At 56.0% G+C, this 20,838-nt stretch overlaps 1 protein-coding gene across 2 annotated transcripts in view; it reads left to right on the top strand.

Annotated features, from left to right (window-relative positions):
- The window catches only part of UPF1 (UPF1 RNA helicase and ATPase), a 33,808-nt gene extending 13,009 nt beyond the window's left edge, over positions 1-20,799 (top strand). The window contains exons 3-24 of one of the 2 annotated variants that reach the window (XM_020884477.2): positions 980-1,069; positions 3,371-3,538; positions 3,986-4,166; positions 5,599-5,760; positions 6,390-6,507; positions 6,658-6,756; positions 7,240-7,348; positions 7,493-7,652; positions 7,755-7,873; positions 8,292-8,456; positions 8,549-8,663; positions 9,456-9,599; positions 9,972-10,185; positions 13,210-13,327; positions 13,702-13,858; positions 14,057-14,199; positions 15,544-15,718; positions 16,217-16,298; positions 17,555-17,716; positions 17,850-18,067; positions 18,378-18,500; positions 18,945-20,799. In XM_020884477.2, the coding sequence (XP_020740136.1) occupies positions 980-1,069; positions 3,371-3,538; positions 3,986-4,166; positions 5,599-5,760; positions 6,390-6,507; positions 6,658-6,756; positions 7,240-7,348; positions 7,493-7,652; positions 7,755-7,873; positions 8,292-8,456; positions 8,549-8,663; positions 9,456-9,599; positions 9,972-10,185; positions 13,210-13,327; positions 13,702-13,858; positions 14,057-14,199; positions 15,544-15,718; positions 16,217-16,298; positions 17,555-17,716; positions 17,850-18,067; positions 18,378-18,497 (3,019 nt within the window). In that variant the 3' untranslated portion in view covers positions 18,498-18,500; positions 18,945-20,799. The remainder of the gene's footprint in view (positions 1-979; positions 1,070-3,370; positions 3,539-3,985; positions 4,167-5,598; positions 5,761-6,389; positions 6,508-6,657; positions 6,757-7,239; positions 7,349-7,492; positions 7,653-7,754; positions 7,874-8,291; positions 8,457-8,548; positions 8,664-9,455; positions 9,600-9,971; positions 10,186-13,209; positions 13,328-13,701; positions 13,859-14,056; positions 14,200-15,543; positions 15,719-16,216; positions 16,299-17,554; positions 17,717-17,849; positions 18,068-18,377; positions 18,501-18,944) is intronic. The other variant, XM_020884478.2, reaches the window with a different exon arrangement.
- The last annotated feature ends 39 nt before the right edge of the window (positions 20,800-20,838 follow it).

The raw sequence follows: 20,838 nt of genomic DNA, 5'->3' as shown, positions 1-20,838 counted from the left end.
GCACTCCGCCAGCCAGGGCCCTGGGCCTCTCAGCCCTGCCCACCCTCGGGCACGCTGCCCCTCCACAGTCTGCACCCACGATGGTGCAGAGGGCTGCGCCTTCCCTGCTTGATGGGCAGACTGTCTGACCTTGTTGGTTCTGTGTTCCCTCGCATTCACAGTACATTTTTACATCTGTACTAGTGTTCCTGTTCTCAACAGGCCCATGAAGTGGTCCTGGTGAAGCTGCAGTGGTTAAAGTCTGCACACCCCCTCGCACTCCTGCCGTCCATGTGGAGTGGAGGAGGGAGAGCTGTCCTGGCATGAGGTGCCGCCGGGAAGGTTCTTGGCCAGAGCACATTCTGGTTTGAGACGAAGTCTTGGCTTCATGCACATACAGAACTCTGTGCAGAGCCAGAGGCAGTGCTTTTGTTTTTGGCGTATTGATTTTCAGAAAAGGGAGTGCGGGGGCTCTCCCGAGGCGCTCCTTGCGGGACCCTCCACTGCTGGGGTGAGCTGAGTGTTCCCAGGAGCATGGCGCCCTCTGCCGGAGCGTCTGCAGCTCTGAATGCGGCGTGGTCTCGGCTCACCTTCTGTGTGCCCAGAGCCAGGGATGTTGACCTCCTTGCTCACGAGTCACAGTTCCTGAAACTTGAGACCCAGGGAGATGACCCCGCCACCTTGGGGGCGTTAGGTCTGCGTTGCTGGGCTCACCTGGCACCTCGCACTGCTCTCGTCCCCACTCCCCCAGCCCTGCCTGCAAGGGTCTTTGCTGCCATCTGAGGAGTCTCCACCGCACCCTGACCCCGTCCCTGTGTTCACAGGGTCAGGAAGCCTCTGCAGTTACCTGATTGGATTTTGTTAGTGGGATCGTTGGGTTTGAGTATGTGTTTAATGAAAAACTTAAAAATGTTGTAAGAGGAAAGAATTTTACATCCTGCCAAATTAAAACCAGAGAGCAATCTTCCAACTTTAACTGTTGATATTTTGACTTTTTTAGTTACTGTGGAATACACGATCCTGCTTGCGTGGTTTACTGTAACACCAGCAAGAAGTGGTTCTGTAATGGACGTGGAAATACTTCTGGCAGGTAGATAATCAAACCGCGCATGTGTCTTTAATCAGTACTGTGCTCAGATTTGTGTGTAAATTATGGAAATGTTGAAGCAAAGCACAATATAAAATCACGCTAACAAACCTGGTTTTTTCCCCTCCTCTGTGACTGGTTTAACTTGAAACAGATGGTGGTGTGTGAATGCCTTAATGTATTTACCCTTGATTTATTCTCTGCGGTTCTTTTTATTATGCAAGTAGGGTTGGTTTAATTCTCATTCCCAGTTTTTATTTATATTTTTCTGCAAGATGAGCTCCTGGCACGCCCGTTCATCTACATTACTGGGTGCCTGGGGAGGATGTTCCCAAGACAGTCATGGGCATCCATGGGAGCCACTTCCTGAGAAGGCTCTCCCTCTGGCCTTAGCTCATCGGAGCAGTCCTGAGGCTAATATGGGCCAGATCCTGAATCATCAGATTAAATTAAGTTCACTTGACCGTCAACTGTGGGCTTCCCTTCCTGCTGTTGATCAGCAGCAGCTGTGACAAGGTCCCTTTTTTTGGGTTTGGGTGAGACCCGCATGATGCGGGTACTCAGATTCCAGGGGAGAGTCTGTTTGTCTAAGCTTGAGTGGTGAGATTCCTCAGCCCCCACCACTGGCACGGGTCTGGTCCTGTTGGCTTCTCAGAGGCTGCCATGAGGTGAGGACTCAGGCCATTGCCACAGAGAAGCAGAGCAGAGTCTCTGTGGGACAGGGCTCCAGGTCACCAGCACGGAAGCAGCATCTTCCTCTGAGACTCCTGTTTTATAGAAACAAAGTGACCGAATTCCATAGGCAGTTTTTTTCGTACAGAGCCCCTACCCTTCCTATGTCTTCGGCAGCCGTGGACCCAGGCCAGGCTCACGATCTCGTGCAGAACACAGAATGGACAGATCTCATGTCACCTTGGAGTTAGTAATGCAGATTATGGGCTTCTGAGTGAGGCAGGAAAGGGAGCTGAGGTTTCTTTAGAGATGAAAGGAGAAGCATCTTTAGGGTACCCAGAAGAGATTGGTATCCCACTTTCCAAATGTTCTGGGTAATTTAAGCATTCCTGTGTTTGCATTAGTTCCTCTGCTGCAGGAAAAGCAATTAAATAAAACTTGCCTTAGTTGGCAACCCTATCTTCAGGTCAGCAGAGCCCAGATCAGGGAAGTGAGCAGAGAACCTCTAAGAGAAAACAGATTTGGTCAGCCAGCACTGTGTGTTCTGTGCAAGGTCAAATTGTGAAGGTGATGGGGCAGCCACCCGCCTTCAGGAAGCTTCCAATGTGATGGAGTGTTCTGGGCCTAGAAAAGACAGGAGGAAATCACTGAATCTGGTAGAGTACCCAGCGGTGGCAACTCCAGGAGGGGAAGAGAGGGGTGGGGGCTTTGGAGGTACAGAGAGTTGTGGTGATTAGCTAGGTAATCTGACAGTCTTTGTGGGGCCAGAGAGGATCAGGATGTTGGCCTCTGAGCCACAGCTTGCACAGGAGGGGTTTCCCAGGGTGATGCGAGGGGAGCAGCAGGGAAGGCTGGAGGCCCAGCCGGCATGCTCAGCGTGTGACAAACCCCACAGCAAGACTGGGAGAGCCTGGGGCGGAGCCAGGTCCTACCTGGACCCCAGGTGAGGCTGGCGTTGGGGAGGGTGAGTTCAGCCCTGGTTTAGGTGAGCCGTGTCCCGGAAATGAGAAGGGCGTCAGAGTTCTGGCCACGCACAACAAGGAAAGAGCTGGGACAGTGGGGCTTCCAGGCAGCTCAGAGCTGGCCCTGTGCTTCCCAAGAGTAGCCTTGACCTCCCCCTACTCAGTATTTGTTTGCCGTCCTCAAGTTTCTAGTACATTTGGTTATCAGGTTTCCTGGCCTGCAGCAAATGAGAAAGGGTGTTGCTCCTGGAAGCAGGCACGGGGGCCAGGAGAAGTGACTTTGAAAGGAGCAGCGGAGAAACTACATTGAGTGAATAGGAGCAGTGAAGGGGGCGAGCCTTCCTCTCCAAGACAGCAGCCTTGGCAGCCGCGTTAGATTCAGTCAGCCCCAATAAGCTGGATTTAAGAAAGCAGGAATGGGGTAAGAGGGAACTGTGTGAAACATGTTAGGGAAGTTTTCCTTAGAAATGGTTCAAGTCGGATCAATTTTTGCGCTCAGTGGGAGCCAGTTCAGGGGCAGGCTGGTCCCTCTGGATGCCAGATGGATGAGGTGTGACCACTCCTGCTAATGGACCGTGAACGGTACCGGAACTTTTAACGGAGCTCGAAAATTGGAAGTGGTGAAAAGCCAAACTTTGGGTGTTAACTATTTATCATTTCCTGGTTTCAGCCACATTGTAAATCACCTTGTGAGGGCAAAATGCAAAGAGGTGACTCTGCACAAGGATGGGCCCCTAGGGGAGACGGTCCTGGAGTGTTACAACTGCGGCTGCCGCAACGTCTTCCTCCTCGGCTTCATCCCTGCCAAGGCTGACTCGGTTGTGGTGCTGCTGTGCCGGTGAGGGCAAGGCCCCAGTTCCCTTGTTTGGCAGGGGGGTTGCCTTTCAGGCAAAGACTCAGTCTCCATGGCTTCAACTTTCTGGAGCTTTAAAATAGTTTTAAGTGGTTTCCGCCAACTGGCGAGGTGTAAGGAGGTTTGGAGGGTTGGGGCTTGTTACAGAGCTAGGAATGTCATAGGACCCTTTTGGGGTGTCTTCTGGTTAAATCATAAAATTCTGTAAAAGCCAAGTCTGTTCTGAGTTTTAAGAGTTCCAAAAAAAAAAAAAGAGTTCAGAGCTCAAGTGCATGGGGAGATGCAATTTATTGCTAACAATTTGAAGGTCCTCTGACCGTACAGTAAAATGTAGGGAGCACCACTCTGAGGTGAGAGGTAATAAGCCTCTGGGGGGGTGGGGCGCAGAGGTCATCCTCATCTGGGCTCTCCCTGCCCTCGGGGCTTCTGCAGGCAGCCCTGTGCCAGTCAGAGCAGCCTCAAGGACATCAACTGGGACAGCTCCCAGTGGCAGCCCCTGATCCAGGACCGGTGCTTCCTGTCCTGGCTGGTCAAGATCCCTTCTGAGCAGGAGCAGCTGCGGGCGCGGCAGATCACTGCCCAGCAGATCAACAAGCTGGAGGAGCTCTGGAAGGTGAGGGCCTGCCGGCAGTGCACATGCCCCTCCGTCCCGAGCGTGGGGGGGCCGGGGCCCTCAGAAGCGGGAGGGAGGGCGCCGGGATGCCTGCTGCCCAGCCTCTGCGAAAGGAAAACTCTGGCCAGGGGAGTTTCTCTCTTGTTGAGGGCAAGGCTGGCTGGTGGGAAGGAGGAAGATGGGAACTGGCTGTCAGCGACTGCTGGTGGACATGTCCGGAGGAGCCGGGCCTGAGGGGACAGTCAGGACTGCCGTATACTGTGTAAAACCTGGCTGGGCTTGAGGCGTGTGACGTGTTGGAGCCAGAGTGACACCAGGTTAGGGGCTAGCGAGATTCCTGCCCTGCCCACAGGCTGCTTCTCCATGGGAGCCCTTCTCTGGTTCCGGACACGCACGCACACACACAATACACACACGCCCACAGGCCGCTTCTCCACAGGAGCCCTTCTCTGGTTCCAGATGCTTACACACACGCGCACACACACACACACACACACACACACAGACACATGCCCATAGGCCGCTTCTCCAAGGAAACCCTTCTCTGGTTCTGGACGCTTACACACACACACACGCGCGCACACACACACACACACACACACAGACACATACGCACATGCACACACACACACATGCCCACAGACACACACACGCCCACAGGCCGCTTCTCCAAGGAAACCCTTCTCTGGTTCTGGACGCTTGCACACGTGCACGCACATACACACACTTTTTTTTTTTTGGTGCAGGATGTGGGATCTTGGTTCCCTGATTAGGGATTGAACCTGCAACCCCTATAATGGAAGCTCAGCATCTTAACTAATGAATAGCTGAGAACTCCGAATTGCTGTTTTAATTAATTAGGCTAGAAATTTTTAATTAGGCTAGGCACCCATATAATTTAAAAAATGTGAATTTATCTTCTCTTCAGCTGCCGGGCAAAATATTTTTGAAGCATTGGCTAGCAAGGAGCCTTTCCACCTTGATTTTCAGGTTGCTGCAGTTATCTCACTGTTCTTGTTTATATGCAAACAGCCCACTTACTGCCAGAGAGAGTGGGTTTCTCCTTTTGGTGCAGTGTAGTAGGATCAGGAGGAAATTGGGAGATGGGCCTGCCTTTGTTTTCACACAGTCAGGGAATGCAGTGCTCTTTGTGGCAGCTGGGAGGAACACGCTCTCACATGTCAGGGGCTCCGTGTTTGTTGAAGAAGGTGGCCCTGGTGGGATGAGTGTGTCAGGCTGTGTTCCTGGGGAGTGCACCCCTGTGTGCCATGTGGGCCTCCTGGTACAGGGGCTCGGCCGCTGGGTGCCCTGCTCGTCCTGAGGAGTGATGGTGGGTGTGTGCTGAGCCTCTGGAGACTGGGGAGCGCGCAGACAGTGCGTTTTGAGTAGAGGTGGGAACGGGGAAGAACGTGGCCCCGGCCCTTGCCTCTAGGAGAACCCGTCGGCCACCTTGGAGGACTTGGAGAAGCCTGGAGTGGACGAGGAGCCGCAGCACGTCCTCCTGCGGTACGAGGACGCCTACCAGTACCAGAACATATTCGGGCCGCTGGTCAAGCTGGAGGCTGACTACGACAAGAAGCTGAAGGAGTCACAGGTGATGTGTGTGTGTGTGTGCAGGAGGGCTTCTTCATTTTAACAGAGCCTCTCTCCTCAGGTCTGGGGAGGGCGGGTCTCTCTGCAGACCGCAGATGCTGACTTGGGCCACGGTGCAGCTCCTGAGAGACGGAGCCACGGATTAAGGACAGGCTGTGGGCAGAGGCCCCCTCACTCAACGGCCAGACATCCACATGGGTGCTGTCTGATTTAAAATCCAACAAACATTCCTTCCAGTTGGGTTTGTAGCCTTTGCCGCAGCGGGGAGAGTCAGACCCCAGGAGCCGACAGCACCCTGAGGACACCCCTGTGCCCATTCCTCGAAAACTGCATGGGAATCGGGAGCCCTGAGGCTCATGGGCCATGTCCTCAGCCGTCAATTTCCTTCTCTCCCCCCGCCGCCCACAGATCAGCTGTCTCCAAGAACAGACGTCGTGTGGGGGGTCTTCTGGTCGTCCTCTGCAGGTTTTGGGGTCCTCACGCCTTCTCTCCCGGATGTGCCCTTGTTGGCGTTTCAGGCTGTCGGGTGCCGCTCACCGTGGGGCACCTGCCTGTGGAAAACAGACACGAGGAGCCCAGACCCGTGTCTGTGTTGCGGGCTAACAGGGCTCTTATTTTTTATGTGCTCAGACTCAAGATAACATCACGGTCAGGTGGGACCTGGGCCTTAACAAGAAGAGAATCGCCTACTTCACTTTGCCCAAGACTGACTCTGGTAATGAGGATTTAGTCATAATTTGGTTAAGAGGTGATTTTAAGTTTTAAAATATTTGTGACTCTAAGTAGTATAAAATTCCTAGTTTCACCCTTGTAAAGTGTCCCTGAATTTGAACTGTTGGTGGTGGTGTCTGTGATGCGTGTGAAAACACCAACTCTCCTGTTGTCTTCTCCATGTAAGATATGCGGCTCATGCAAGGGGATGAGATATGCCTGCGGTACAAAGGGGACCTGGCACCCCTCTGGAAAGGGATCGGCCATGTCATCAAGGTCCCTGATAGTATCCTTTGTGTAAAGAAGGGCCAGCATAGGCACCCTCTGCCCCAGTCTCCGACGGGCTTGACCTGTGTGGGTCACCACGGAGAGCAGTCTTGGGGCCTCAAAGGCAGGGGAGGGTGTGTGCAGCCCTGAGGGGGCCAGCCCCTTTGACTCTGGCTTGTTTCCAACCGTCAGGCTCTTCAGTTGTCCTAGCTGATACATAGCTGCTTAGACAGAAGCCAGGGTGCTCTGAACTGTGTGCCCGAGGGCTCTGTGGAACCTGGGCCCTGGGCTTGGCTGTCCTTGCTGGGTGCCCCCCGGGCTCCTGGGGAAGACACCCCTGGCTGCGGTGGCTCGGACTTGCTCCCGGAGTCTGTCGTTGAGAACACAGGCCCCTCACTATGTTTTCTGCATCTGGTGCAGAGGAGGGGCTGTCTCCTCAGTGACTGAGTGAGGGCTCCTCATGAAGTCTTTGACAGGGGTGAAACTTAACTCGGCGGTGCAGATTATGGCGATGAGATTGCTATTGAGCTCCGGAGCAGTGTGGGTGCCCCTGTGGAGGTGACTCATAACTTCCAGGTGGATTTCGTGTGGAAGTCAACCTCATTCGACAGGTATGTCCGCCCCCTCCCCACCCCCGCTTGCCTGCGTCTGCTTGGCAGGCCCTGGCCCTTGGTGTGGCTGCTGCCTCCTGCGTCTCCCCACTGCTCCCTGGTAGCTCCAATGTGCCCGCTGCTGACCCGGAGCTTCCCCTTCAGAATGCAGAGTGCGCTGAAAACCTTCGCTGTGGACGAGACCTCTGTGTCGGGCTACATCTACCACAAGCTGCTCGGCCATGAGGTGGAGGATGTGATCATCAAGTGCCAGTTGCCCAAGCGCTTCACGGCACAGGGGCTCCCCGACCTCAACCACTCTCAGGTTCTCACCTGTCCTGGGGTGGGAGGGTCCCGGGCCTCAGGGCCTGTGTGCTCAGCAGCCATCCGCCTTGCTTGCACCCCTAATGGCCACTTGTATCCGAAGGTTTACGCCGTGAAGACTGTGCTTCAGAGACCGCTGAGTCTGATCCAGGGCCCGCCGGGCACGGGGAAGACCGTGACCTCAGCCACCATCGTCTACCACCTGGCCCGGCAAGGCAACGGGTACGGCTCTCCACAGCCCAGGGTGGGAAACGGGGGGCCCAGGGTGCCTGGCGTGCTGCTTCCTGCGCCATGGTAGTAGATCTGGCCTTTGTGGCTGCTTTTTACAAGGAAGCTTGCACAGGGTATGTTCATCCTCGGTTGTGTTGTACCTGTGTGCCCCTCGGAGCTTGGAAAGTCTTAATGGCGCAGTCAGGAAGTGATGGCACTGGAATCAGGAGTTAGCGGGGAGAGGCACACACAGTGTGAAGATCAGGAAGCTCCAGACCATCTACCTTGTTGCTCCTTCAGCACCGTGTCACTCCTGGCTTTAGTCGTAGAGCTTGAGTCAGCTGCCCTGTCACCTGTGATCCAAACAGTGGTCTTGCTGATTAGGCTCTTCTCTGGGTGAGCACTGACGTTCGCTCACATTGTATTGAAGGCCCGTGCTCGTCTGTGCTCCGAGCAACATAGCTGTGGACCAGCTGACCGAGAAGATCCACCAGACTGGGCTGAAAGTCGTGCGGCTCTGCGCCAAGAGCCGCGAGGCCATAGACTCCCCAGTGTCCTTCTTGGCCCTGCACAACCAGATCAGGAACATGGACAGGTGGGTGTCATGTCCCTCACCTTAAAGCGACACTCGTCTCCCCGGGCAGGCCCCGGTGGCAGCCCCCTCCCGCTCACACGCCGTATTTGCAGCATGCCCGAGCTCCAGAAGCTGCAGCAGCTGAAGGATGAGACCGGGGAGCTGTCATCGGCAGACGAGAAGCGTTACAGAGCCCTGAAGCGCACTGCTGAGAGGGAGCTGCTCATGGTGAGCTCCTCACCCGCCCTGCTGCCCGGGAGCGGGCCTGGGCTTTGGGCTTTTGTCTTCTTTACTTGTTCACTGTGGGCTTCCCTGGTGGCTCAGACGGTAAAGAGTGCTGCCCGTGCAGGAGACCCGGGTTTGTTCCCTGGTCGGGAAGATTCCCCTGGAGGAGAGGATGGCAACCCACTCCAGTATTCTTGGCTGAGAAATCCTGTGGACAGGGTCCATGGGATTGGAAAGAGTGGGACACAGCTAAGCAACACTTCCAGTTTCACTTGTTCCCTTGGGCCAGGGGACCTGTTTGGATACATTGAGTCCGTGTGAGCACCTTTAGTGGGTTCTTTTCCATTTGTGGAGAGAACTCTTAATACCGTTCTCCATGTGCTTTCTCTGAGGTCACACAGAGACAGCTTATTGTCTGAAAAGCACGATTTTTTGAGGTAGATCCCACTCCCTACCCGCCTCCCTGTTGCTGGAATTTTGGGAGCCTGGTCTGTGCCTGGGGCGGGGGCAGGTCCGGAGCACCGCCTCCCACTCTCCGTGACGACCAACTGAAAGCATGGTTTCCCTGGCTCAGCACTGCCCCTCAGAGGCTGTCTTGAGGCAGCACAGCCTTCTTTAGGTGTGACTCCCAAGCACTTAGGATCTTGAGAGTTGGTGTCGCCACAGCCTGGACTGAAGATGCTGTCAGGGAGGGTGTGGGCCCCAGCGGTGTCTGTGTGTTGTCCTGCCTGCCCTTTGGGGTCTGGGAACCTTGACCCGCAGGTGCCCTGAGGCCTGGCGCACTCTCTTCCCCAGAACGCAGATGTCATCTGCTGCACGTGTGTGGGCGCAGGAGATCCGAGGCTCGCCAAGATGCAGTTCCGCTCCATTCTAATCGACGAGAGCACGCAGGCCACCGAGCCAGAGTGCATGGTCCCTGTAGTCCTTGGGGCCAAGCAGGTGGGCCACAGCAAGCCCCTTGTGGCCTTGTTTGAGACTGCGCGTGCGCTTGTGTTCCCGTCCTGTGCGGAGCTTGGTGCTGGAAGCCCGCCTCAGTGCCCTGTGCTCTGCTCCATGCCCTGGCAGAGCACACAGGGGCACCCAGCAGGCCTTTGAGGGGGCTTCCCAGGGTGGGCGTGGCGCAGGGTGCTTGCGTGGCGGCTCTTAAGAGCGCGTTTCGTGTGCATGCTGGGCGGTTCTCCCACTCACGGTCAGTATCTTGCCGCTTGAATTAGTGTAGTTGGGGGGAAATATGGACCCCAGTCCTCTTAGTCCCTGAGTGGCCGTGTGGGCTGTCCATGTTTGAACTGTGATGTGGGCCTCTTATCACAGCTGATCCTCGTGGGTGACCACTGCCAGCTGGGTCCCGTGGTGATGTGCAAGAAGGCGGCCAAGGCCGGGCTGTCGCAGTCGCTCTTTGAGCGCCTGGTGGTGCTGGGCATCCGCCCCATTCGCCTCCAAGTCCAGTACCGGATGCACCCCGCACTCAGCGCCTTCCCATCCAACATCTTCTACGAGGGCTCTCTCCAGAACGGCGTTACTGCAGGTAAGCTCGGCCCAGTGCCGGGAGTCCGGGGACAGTGCCTGGTCTCACTTCCTTCCCAGGTGGCCTTCCGTGGTGACCGTTGGTGTGTAGGGGCCCTCCAGGAGGCGCAGTGGGCAGACGTGTGCTCTCGAGTGCAGGACATTCTTGTGGCACGGGCACGGGGGGAGCCCGCATCTTGGTAAGATCTGCAGAGTCAGCTGTGAGGATTCCCACCACTGGTGCATCACACATAGAAGGGGGGTGGCAGAGACAACCCCCGACCCACTCCTTCCTCTGTCGGTGGTTCTCAAGGTCTGGGCCCTGGGGGTCTCAAAGACTTGTGCACACCCACGAGCAGACTGCTTCCGCCGTAACCCTGGGGTGTCAGGCACCTTCGGGCTGTGCTGACACTTGCAGTGTGACCAGACTGTTGTGTGTCGTCTCCACCACACACCTGTGGCAGGCCCCGTCCTGAGTTCAAAGTGAAGAGCGCCCCATTCCCTGGTCCCTGAGGCATGTGCTTGTGACTCTGTGCGGGGTGGGAGAGGATGGTCTCTGAAGACACTTGGTAGGTGTGTGAGGTTCTAGAAGGCAGGACTCACACACTGGTTACATAGACTGGAACGGTTAGCAGGCAGTTTCTTCAAAGGGATCAAAGCTGGCCTGTGGCTTCAAGGAAAACAACTCACAGTATTCATCACCAGTGATAGTTGAGACTTCACACCGAAATGAGAATTTTGGAAAACACGTGTCCCCTAGTATGAGCTTACCGTGTCTTCCAGGTGCTGAGTAAATTTTCTGATGAGGTCTGTGGTGGTGACATGTGTCAGATGTGTCAGCCTTTGGAAGCCCTGCCTGACAGGGTGAGCAGCACTTCCCATTCCAACAGGCAGCAAGGGTGCTTCCAAGTCCCTGGGGGTCAGAGGCCATGCAGGTCAGGGCAGGGTAGAAAGGCCATCGTCCCTGAGCTCCAGGGCAGCCTCCCATCCAGTTTTCAGATAGAACTGAGGTAATTCCACAGTCGTGGGAAAGATCTTAAAAGATGCTTGCTGGGACTTCCCTGGTGGTCCAGCGGCTAGGACTGTGTGCCCCCAGTGCAGGCGGCCTGGCTTCGATCCCTGGTCAGGGAACTAAGATCCCGCATGCTGTGAGTAACAGTTCATGTGCCACAACTAGAGATCTCAAGTGTGCAACTCAGAACTAGCACAGCTAAATAAATATTTGAAAACAAACGTGCTTCCCTTTTGCACCCACTTGCATCTGTGAGCCCTGTCCATGCTGACATGCTGCGAGGGTTCACAGGAGACTGGGGGCAGGAGTCAAGCAAGCTGGAGAGTGAAGTGAGCTGATAAAATTCACTCAACATATATTTCAGTGAAATATTATTTTTCGTAAAAAATGTTTTTAGTTAATATGTTCATCTTTAAACAAATTTAAAATTATTTTACATTTTTAGGTTTTAAAATACAATAAATATCAGTAGATGTAATGCATAGAAATAATAGCTGTTTGGACTGCTCTGCTTGCAGAGTGTAAAGACACTCTGAGAGCAGCGTTCGTTTGAGAACTGCTGGCTTAGAGTCTTGGTAACGCCAGCGGCCCATTACATCGGCTTTGCTCAGCCCACTTTGTAGATGAGGAGACTGAGGCAGAAAGTGCGAGTGCCCGTCTAGGGCCGCACGGCTGCTGTGCGGTACAGTCTTGACACTTGGGGTGCTGCTGGCCTGCCGGGCGGTAGGACTAGGAAGGCCAGGTCGTGAGGAGCTTGTAGGAGACGCAGCTGACACTTGTTGGGAAAGCCAGCACTCAGCACTGGTGCAGACCCCTGCTGGCCTTGCTGCACCGTCCCCATGGCCCTGGCTCGACAGTATAGAGGCTGCTGGCGATGGTCCAGTGCTGAACCGCCAGTGTCTGGGGCATGGCACCCCTGAAGGGACTCTGAGGAAGTGTAGAGACATGCCCAGATCCTGAGGGTCCGATTTAGTGAGTTTTCTCTAGGTGACCGTGTCTGTTACCAGCACCTGCCCCTGAAAGCCCCGCCTCACCCACACCCTGCAGCCCAGCCATGAGCCTGTTTGCCACCCAGGGGTGGCCACCAGCAGGGTGGGGGGGTGGGGTGGGGGGGCGTGTCTACAGCATGGAAATTAGCCGGCACTGTGTGCTCGCCCCTGCCCTGTTCCTCGCAGGTGGTTAAAAATTTGCCAGCCTCAGGTCCCTGAGCTTGCTCTAGCCACTGCCCTCACTTGAAACACTGAGTCTTTGCCTCATTTTCAGTTTGACTTAAAAGGGATCTTAGCATGTGTCCTCATAGCTTAGGCTTTTCCTTCATCTATGGTAGTCTATTTTGGTGCAAAAATTCCAGTTTTCTTACATTAATCTGATTAGGTGTAACTCCAGTCAGAAATTCCCAAAGGAATGGGTGGGCTCTCTGATTGGACAGACTGATTTTCTGCATCTAAGGCCTTGCAGAGGACTGAGCGCCTAAGATGAGCATAAAGAGCTGAGGAAGGCAGCAGCTCGTACTTGGGGGACGTGACGAGTTACCGTTCAGCTGCGGTCCCGAGACGCCGGGCACAGGGCCTGAGATGGAGGCCAGAGGCAGACCCACCTGTCCACATGCCCTGGTTTGGGACAAGACGGGTGGCTCAACAGTGTCATTGTTAAAAGCCAGTTGCAGGTACACATGAGTCCCTTAAGGTACATCATAAACCTTCTGGAAGGAGATAGGATATCGTCTTTACCCTGGGGCAGACTTAGACCGCAGAGAACACTAACAGTGAGATCTGTTCAGTGAGTAAGCCAGCTTTGGGCCAGGTAGAGTGCTAAGTGTTCCTGGGAGTTTCGGTCAGAGGACCCCCTCCAGTGGCCTCCCCTGGGACCCACAGACCTGGGTCAGTTGCCTGGAGCCTACCGTTTCCTGCTCTGCTATGTGCCTCTGCTCAGGATGGAATGGCCTCCAGTCTGCTCTCCGCCTCAGCTCACCCAGGCCGGCTGCACTCTCTTCTCTGACAGGATGTTTTTCTTTTTTCTCCTCCACGATGCCAGCGGATCGTGTGAAAAAGGGGTTTGACTTTCAGTGGCCCCAACCGGATAAACCGATGTTCTTCTATGTGACCCAGGGCCAAGAGGAGATTGCCAGCTCAGGCACCTCCTACCTGAACAGGTAAGCAGAGACTTGTCTGTGGGGCCTGCTGGCTTCAGTGACTGCACACCTGTGGTCTTGTTTAACGTGGTGGTGAAAGTTGTCCTCGTTTTCCTTGTCCTTGTTGTGTTCAAACACTTAAACCAGCAGCCTAGGTCCAGCCTCACCTTTGCAGTGTGTATTTCCTGTTGAGCAGATCCTTTAGGAGCCCCGTGAGCCTTTTCTGTCCCTCCTGACTCGGTAAATGCTGGGCTGCCTGGCCCTGGGTGCGCCAAGCAGGGCCTCCACAGGGTTGTGCTGGAGGCGAGGCTGCCCCGAGCCTTCCACAGCCTCTGGCCTTGGGGGTCTCAGGAGCCCAGAGGTGGAGCCTGGAAGTGAAAGCCTGACTTTCTTAGGACGGAGGCTGCAAATGTGGAGAAGATCACCACGAAGCTGCTGAAGGCGGGCGCCAAGCCGGACCAGATCGGCATCATCACGCCCTACGAGGGCCAGCGCTCCTACTTGGTGCAGTACATGCAGTTCAGCGGCTCTCTGCACACCAAGCTCTACCAGGTGCGCCCGCCGCTCTGCTGGCTCCCGCCCCGCCCGGCTGCAGGGCCGCTGGGAGCCCACGGCCGGACTCCGGGGCTCTGCCGGCTTCTGGTCCCAGGCGCACTTGTGGGATCCCATGGCGCATCTTGACACATTTTGTGTGGGCTGAGAGCTCCTTGAAGGAAGCCTGTTGGCTGACCATGATTATTGCCCCTGTAGGAGGTGGAGATTGCCAGTGTGGACGCGTTCCAGGGGCGTGAGAAGGACTTTATCATCCTCTCCTGTGTGCGGGCCAATGAGCACCAAGGCATTGGATTTTTGAATGACCCCAGGCGACTTAACGTGGCCTTGACCAGAGCACGGTACGGAGAGCTGAGTCTTGCGGGGCGGCCCCTCTTGCATAGGAATCTTTCTAAGGTGCCGGGAGGGGTTGGCCCGGGAGCTGCTCCCTGCCTGCTTCTCTTCCTGTCAGTTCTCACACCCCAGCCACACCTTGGGCTGTGGCACAGGGCACATAGAGGGGCCTCGGCAGTGCCGGGGCAGAGGGCTCCCAGCAGCGGTCTGGAAAGAACCTCTCACTCGTGGCTTGTCTTTGTTTCTGTGTCCTGGTGGCTTTCTATCCAGTTGCCTTGTTTAGCTCTGGAATATAACTTTTGAAATAGTGAGGGACCCAGAGAATCAGCTGGACCCCGTGTCACCCCACATGAAACCAGACAACAGCCACCATTGTACCAGCTGCAAGCAGGACTCAGATTCACATGCTGGTTCCCTCCCCGGTGAGGGCACCTTGGTTTTCATTTGGTAGCCAGCGTAGGAGGGGGAGCCCTGAAACAGCTGATGAATGTAAGCTTCTCCCCTGGAGCTTGGCTTGGGCATCGAGTACGTGCCCAGCCCAGCAGAATGCCCGAGGCGGCTGTGGAGTCTGCCTCGGCCATGTGCGACTTGATGCCCAGGACGCCGACTCGTCTCTGAGCTCATCTTCCCACAGAGATGTCTTGACATCTGAGCTCAACAGAAACCTGCCCTCACATAAACCCAAGCGCAGGGTCGGCAGCTTACAGGATGGGCTCCAGTGAAAGTCACCTCGGTCTGCAGTTACCCAGCCATCCCCAGCATTCCCAGTGGGTGCTGCATAGGCAGGCCAGGTGTCTAGGCAGGGAGGTGGAGGGTGGCTCTCAGTGCTCCTGTGTGGTGAGGAGACGGGCATGGTGGGCAGGGTGCCAGGGGAGCTGCCTGGGCATCTTGTACTTTCAGTTCAGTTGCTCAGTCGTGTCCGACTCTTTGACCCCATGGACTGCAGCATGCTAGGCTTCCCTGTCCATCACCAACTCCCAGAGCTTGCTCAAACTCATGTCCATCAAGTTAGGGATGCCATCCAACCATCTCATCCTCTGTCTTCCCTTCTCCTCCTGCCTTGAATCTTTCCCAGCTTCAGGGTCTTTTCAAATGAGTCATTTCTTTGCATCAGGTGGCCAAAGTATTGGAGCTTTAGCATCCGTCTTTCCAATGAATATTCAGGGTTGATTTCCTCTAGGATTGACTGTTTTGATCTTCTTGCACTTTCAAGAGTCTTCTCCAGCACCACAGTTCAAAAGCATCAAATCTTCAGCGCTTAGCCTTCTTTATTATGGTCTAGCTCTCACATCCATACATGACTACTGGAAAACCGTAGCTTTGACTAAACTCTTGGGGCCTACCTCTTGCAGATACGGGGTCATTATCGTGGGCAACCCGAAGGCCCTGTCCAAGCAGCCGCTGTGGAACCACCTGCTGAACTACTACAAGGAGCAGAAGGTGCTGGTGGAGGGGCCCCTGAACAACCTTCGGGAGAGCCTCATGCAGTTCAGCAAGCCCAGGAAGCTGGTCAACACCATCAACCCAGTGAGCGCCCGCTGCTGAGAACCCCCCCTCCCCAGGCCACTGTGCCGGGCATGTGGTAGTGAGTGACGAGTACGAGCTGAGGGCGGGCTGAGAGTGTCAGTATGTGAACAAGAGCGATGCGTGCTAGCCTATCCCTGCAGAGCTCCGCACGCCAGGCGTCTCGAGGCTTTGCTTTTCTTGGCCCTTGTGGAATACCATCTCACAGGTGGCACCTAGCAGCTCACAGTCAAACCCAGGCAGCTAGGAGCTTGATAAACCCATGGTGGTCTGGGGCTTAAGGAGTGGATGCTGCTTGAGGTGAAGCTCAGAAACAGAAATGGTTGGCATCAAAGGCCAGCTCAGGCGAGGACAGGTGGGCAAAGCCCAGAGCGCACGAGTGGCAAGCCTCAGGGTTGTTGTCTGTGTGTGCAGCTTGGCCACCTCCCAGGCACCAGATGTTTGGAAAGTCCTTCTTTGTGTCAGCATGATAAATTCCTCACTGACCTAAACCCTTTGCAGGGAGCCCGCTTCATGACGACAGCCATGTATGATGCCCGGGAGGCCATCATCCCGGGGTCGGTCTATGACCGGAGCAGCCAGGGTGAGTCTCTGCGGGGGCCCGCCTGGCCCCGCGCTTGTTGACTGTTCCCACGCCCACACCTGCCAGCCCTGTCAGTGCTGAGTGACCCCGCGTGCCTCTGTCCATAGCAACCTGCCTGGCAGCGAGAGTTCTTTCTCAGCTTCGCTTGCTTGGAATCACATAGTTTGTCTCGGGCAATGTCTAGAGACACATGTTTCTAAAATAATGCAGCTGTGTGCGCAGCAGTGTCTAAGCAGATCTTGTCAGTTTGCTTCCACGCCCTTTCCCCACCCTGCCTGCCCTCCGAGCTCCCTCTCCGGGAGCATCACACCTGCAGCCTCAGGCTGTGCTGCCTTCCCTGAGCTTCAGCTCCATCTGTCAGACCTTGGAGTTGGGTCTTTAGCTGGGTGAGGCTTCTGTGTACTAAGGCTGAGCCTGGCCCTGCTGCCTGGGGCTCCTCCTCTAGCCTGAGGCAGGCTGTAGCCGGTTCCCATTCATCCCACAGATCCCTGCCTCCCGGGACCCTTCCCTGTGCCAGCTGTCATGGAGGGCCAGCGCCTCGCCTGTGTACTCTTTGCCACCTGCCCAAGTCTCGCAGTTGCCTCTGACCTCCCGCGTGCTTGCCATTCCCCTCCAGGGCAGGTGTACCCCAGCTCCTCCTCTTCCACAGGAAATCGTTACAGACCCTGTCCCTGCCTCAGTGTTCTTCTGGTCCTTAGGCTCAGACTGGGGGTTGTGTTCTTAATTAACAGCAGATCTTGTCGTCATATCTGATGAGTCCCTGTGTGGCTGAGGGTGTCCTGGGTCCATCCCTGAGGCCCCCATGGATCTGCCTTTACCGAAGGTTGCCCTGGGGGTTTTGTCTTCAGTGAGATGCACTGGTCTGTCAAGCTTAGGCATTTTCTTGCTTTTGGTTGGGGGTGGCAGGGTGGCGTGGTAGATCTAATATGAATATAACATTTGCACTAAAAAGGGCTATTTAAAGAAATCAGAAATGCAGCATGGTTTCCGTTTTTCGTATCCCCATAGGCCAGTGGTTCTCAGAATCCCCCAGGAGAAAAGGTTCATTCCCAGACACCGGCCTCAGGAGGCTGTCGGGGGTGGGGAGGATGTGTTGTGAGATCCTGCAGCAGGTGACTTTGCTGTCGGAGCACAGCAGGAGACGCTGGGACAGACAGCAGTGAGAGGACAAGACAGACGTTTCCGCTGTGGGCAGGCCAGCGGGCAGTGGACTTTGGAAGCAGTGTGACGCCTGCCGCTCATGTTGTGTCTTACAGGCCGGCCCTCGAACATGTATTTCCAGACCCACGACCAGATTGGCATGATCAGTGCCGGCCCCAGCCACGTGGCTGCCATGAACATTCCCATTCCCTTCAACCTGGTCATGCCGCCCATGCCACCACCGGGGTATTTTGGACAAGCTAACGGGCCAGCCGCAGGTGAGCACTGAGTGGTATCCCATGGGGAAACCAGCTTGGCCTTGGACTTTGTTCACATCCTGGGTTTGAACAGGCCTGCTTGTCTTTGAGGCTCAGAACCTCCTTCAGGGAACCCTGGACTGCTGTCTTTCAGGCCGAGGCACCCCAAAAGGCAAGACTGGTCGTGGGGGACGCCAGAAGAACCGCTTTGGGCTTCCTGGGCCCAGTCAGACGAATCTCCCCAACAGCCAGGCCAGCCAGGATGTGGCGTCCCAGCCCTTCTCCCAGGGCGCCCTGACCCAAGGCTACATCTCCATGAGCCAGCCCTCCCAGATGAGCCAGCCCGGCCTGTCCCAGCCAGAGCTGTCCCAGGTGAGCACACAGCCATGAGGCATCGGACCAGCCCAGGGGCCCCCCTGACACACCCAGGCCCTGGGGCCCTCTCCCCTGACGACCTCAGCTGGGGCTGTGGGTCTAGAGCACCCCCCACACAGTACTGCCCTGGGTAGCACATCTCCGGTGGTGAGGTAACCAGCATGGGTTTCCTGCTACTGGGCTTCAAGGTAAGCTTCCAGCTGATTCCTTGGGCTGGTGACGGGTTGGACACCGAGCAGGTTCTCAAGACTGGGAGGATGAGTGCGCCTCCTTGCTCAGGGCTCATCTCTCCACCCTTGTCTTACAGGACAGCTACCTTGGAGATGAGTTTAAGTCACAGATCGATGTGGCGCTGTCGCAAGACTCCACATACCAGGGGGAGCGGGCGTACCAGCACGGTGGAGTGACGGGGCTGTCCCAGTACTAGAAGGTAAGCTGGCCTCTGGAGGAGGTGTGGGCGTCTCGAGTCCGCGCCTGTGGCTCTGGGCCCCCTGTGCCTCTGCTGTGTGTGGGGGTGTGAGCTTCACACGCTCCTCTGCCGCAGTCTTATCCAGAGGGTCTTAGCGCTGTTTCTGGTGGGCAGCCAGGAGGCAGAGGGTCCCCTCACCCTGACGAGGGTGGTCTGCCCGCAACAAGGCCAGAGTGGCGTGAGAGAGACCTTGGGCCTGCGCGTCCGTCCCCCCCGCCCGTGACCAGGGGCCGCGGGAGCAGGGGCGGGCTGTTGATTGCACAGGCCCAGCAGCCGCGACTCTCCGGGTGGGAAGTCTGTGGTCTGGGCTCCCCAGCAGCCCCTGGAATGGAGCCAGGTGGAACGGGGAGCTGCCCTGGCTTCCGCCTGTTCTGAAGCCTCTTGCCCTCCCTCTCTCCCTGGCAGGTGGCAGCGGAAGAGCTAAGCTATGTGGCTTAGTCCATCAGCATCTTATTCTGGGTAATAAAAAATAAAAATAAATGGATACCTGTTTTCCACTGCTAAAACTGAAGCACCACTGCGAGCAACAGGAGAGGGAGAGGAGCCCGAGGCAGAGCGAGCGCCCTCTGCTGGCGCGCGGCGGCACGGAGACCGGAAGGGAGAGCGGGAGGCGGGGCGGCCACGGAGGACCGCCCGCCAGCGAGCCCCGCCAGCCCCGCGCGCGAGGGGCCCAGCTCGCCCGCCGCGTCCACACCTGGGTCTGCGACCGGGGCGGAGGGAGGAAGACCCTCATCTCAGAGTAGCCCTTTCCTCTGTTCTGTTCTTTCTTTTCTCTTTTACTGAAAGGGGACTACGTTTTAGCAGGAAAAAACTTCGCGTTTCTGTGCTGAGCAGGCTGCTTGCAGTGGCGGCCGTGCCGGGAGAGCCCCGCAGAGTGTGGGTTCTGTCCACACCGGCTCTGATACCGCTGCGCTCATGCTGCCTGCGTTCTAGGAGGGTTTTCATTTCAAGAAAATATGGTGGTTTGTGTTTTTCTGTTTGTTTTTTAAAAATTCTTTCTAAGGAGTACTGAAAAATATACTTTCCTGAGTTTGTCTCTCAAATCTTAGTGGTGGACCTGGGAGATGCGACAAGCTTCCAGAAACGAAGTATAAACATGCCAACACAACTCAAGATTAGAATCAACACCTGTGATGGGAGGAGGATTTTTTTCAGTTTTTAGCTTCCAGCAGCTTCTCCCAGCGCATCAGGGCAGTGAGGTAGCACAGTCCTGGGCCGGGCAGGCAGCTCCGAGGTCTCTGCTGGACTCCCAAGAAGCAGAGAGCTTCCCGTGCACCGTGGACTTGGCCCCACAGGAGGGGCTTCCGGCAGGACTGGCCATGAGGCCAGAAGGCAGGAAGGTGGCTGTTCCCCAGCCAGTTGCTTCTTCCCCGGGGTCCTTCCTGAGGATTTGGTGAAAGGCGGCAGTCAGGAGGACCTGTACCCGTTCCCAGGGAGGCCGCCACCACCCCTGAGGCCAGTTGGATTCACTGAACGCCCCCCACCCCCACCTTGTTCCCCACCTGCCCTACTAGTTTGGAGCCGCTCTACACGCGGGCACAGCTTCGATGAGGTAGGGTCGTTTGTGGGGGGAGAAGGGAGTAAGTTTCCAAAATAAGTTGGTTCTGTGCTAAAGGGCTTGAAAGAGTTTGTCACATCAGGCGTTACACGGGGCCTCTGCCTGGGTCTGAACTGCAACTTGAAGTTATTGTTGCTGGCAGAGGCCCCCCCCCACGCCCAGCTCTTCGCACACCATGGGGTATTAGCCTCCCTGGCCGGTCCTGGTTGGGGACCATCTAACCCTAACCCTGCCTGTCCAGGCCCTGGTGCCCCTGACCCCACCATCCCCCTCCCAGTGTGCCTTATCCCACAGCCTCCAGCTGGCACACGGGAGAGAGGGAGACGCAGGCCCCCTTCCTCTGGCACACAGGAGGGAGGGGGACGCAGGCCGCCTTCTGTGGCAGGCCTCATCACCTTTGCTGCAGGGCCTTCGGTCCCCACTTCTTTTGGTAGCTGCATAGTTTGGATAGGTTTCTGCTGTGACCCCTCGTGCGCCGTCCCCATGGGTGACACACCCACCCACCCTGTTTTGTTCCTTGGAATGCTTTGCCTCTGCTTTGTGCTGTTTGCTTTTTTTCTCCACCTTCTTAGCAGCAGTTACTATAAGTTCCCCAAATTAGAAAAACATCTGTACCAAGGCAATGTAACTTTTGGTTTTTGGTCAATTTGTTTTAAGCTCTTTTGTCACCAATAAAATCTTAATAAACATCTCTTGCTTTCACACTGTGGTTGGGTAACTGCAGGGGTGTGTGGCAGAGCA

This window comes from Odocoileus virginianus, chromosome 3 (assembly GCF_023699985.2).
Source record: "Odocoileus virginianus isolate 20LAN1187 ecotype Illinois chromosome 3, Ovbor_1.2, whole genome shotgun sequence".
Taxonomy (NCBI): domain Eukaryota; kingdom Metazoa; phylum Chordata; class Mammalia; order Artiodactyla; family Cervidae; genus Odocoileus; species Odocoileus virginianus.
Note: the sequence above shows the minus strand (reverse complement) of the source record. Positions and strands in the feature narration are given on the sequence as shown.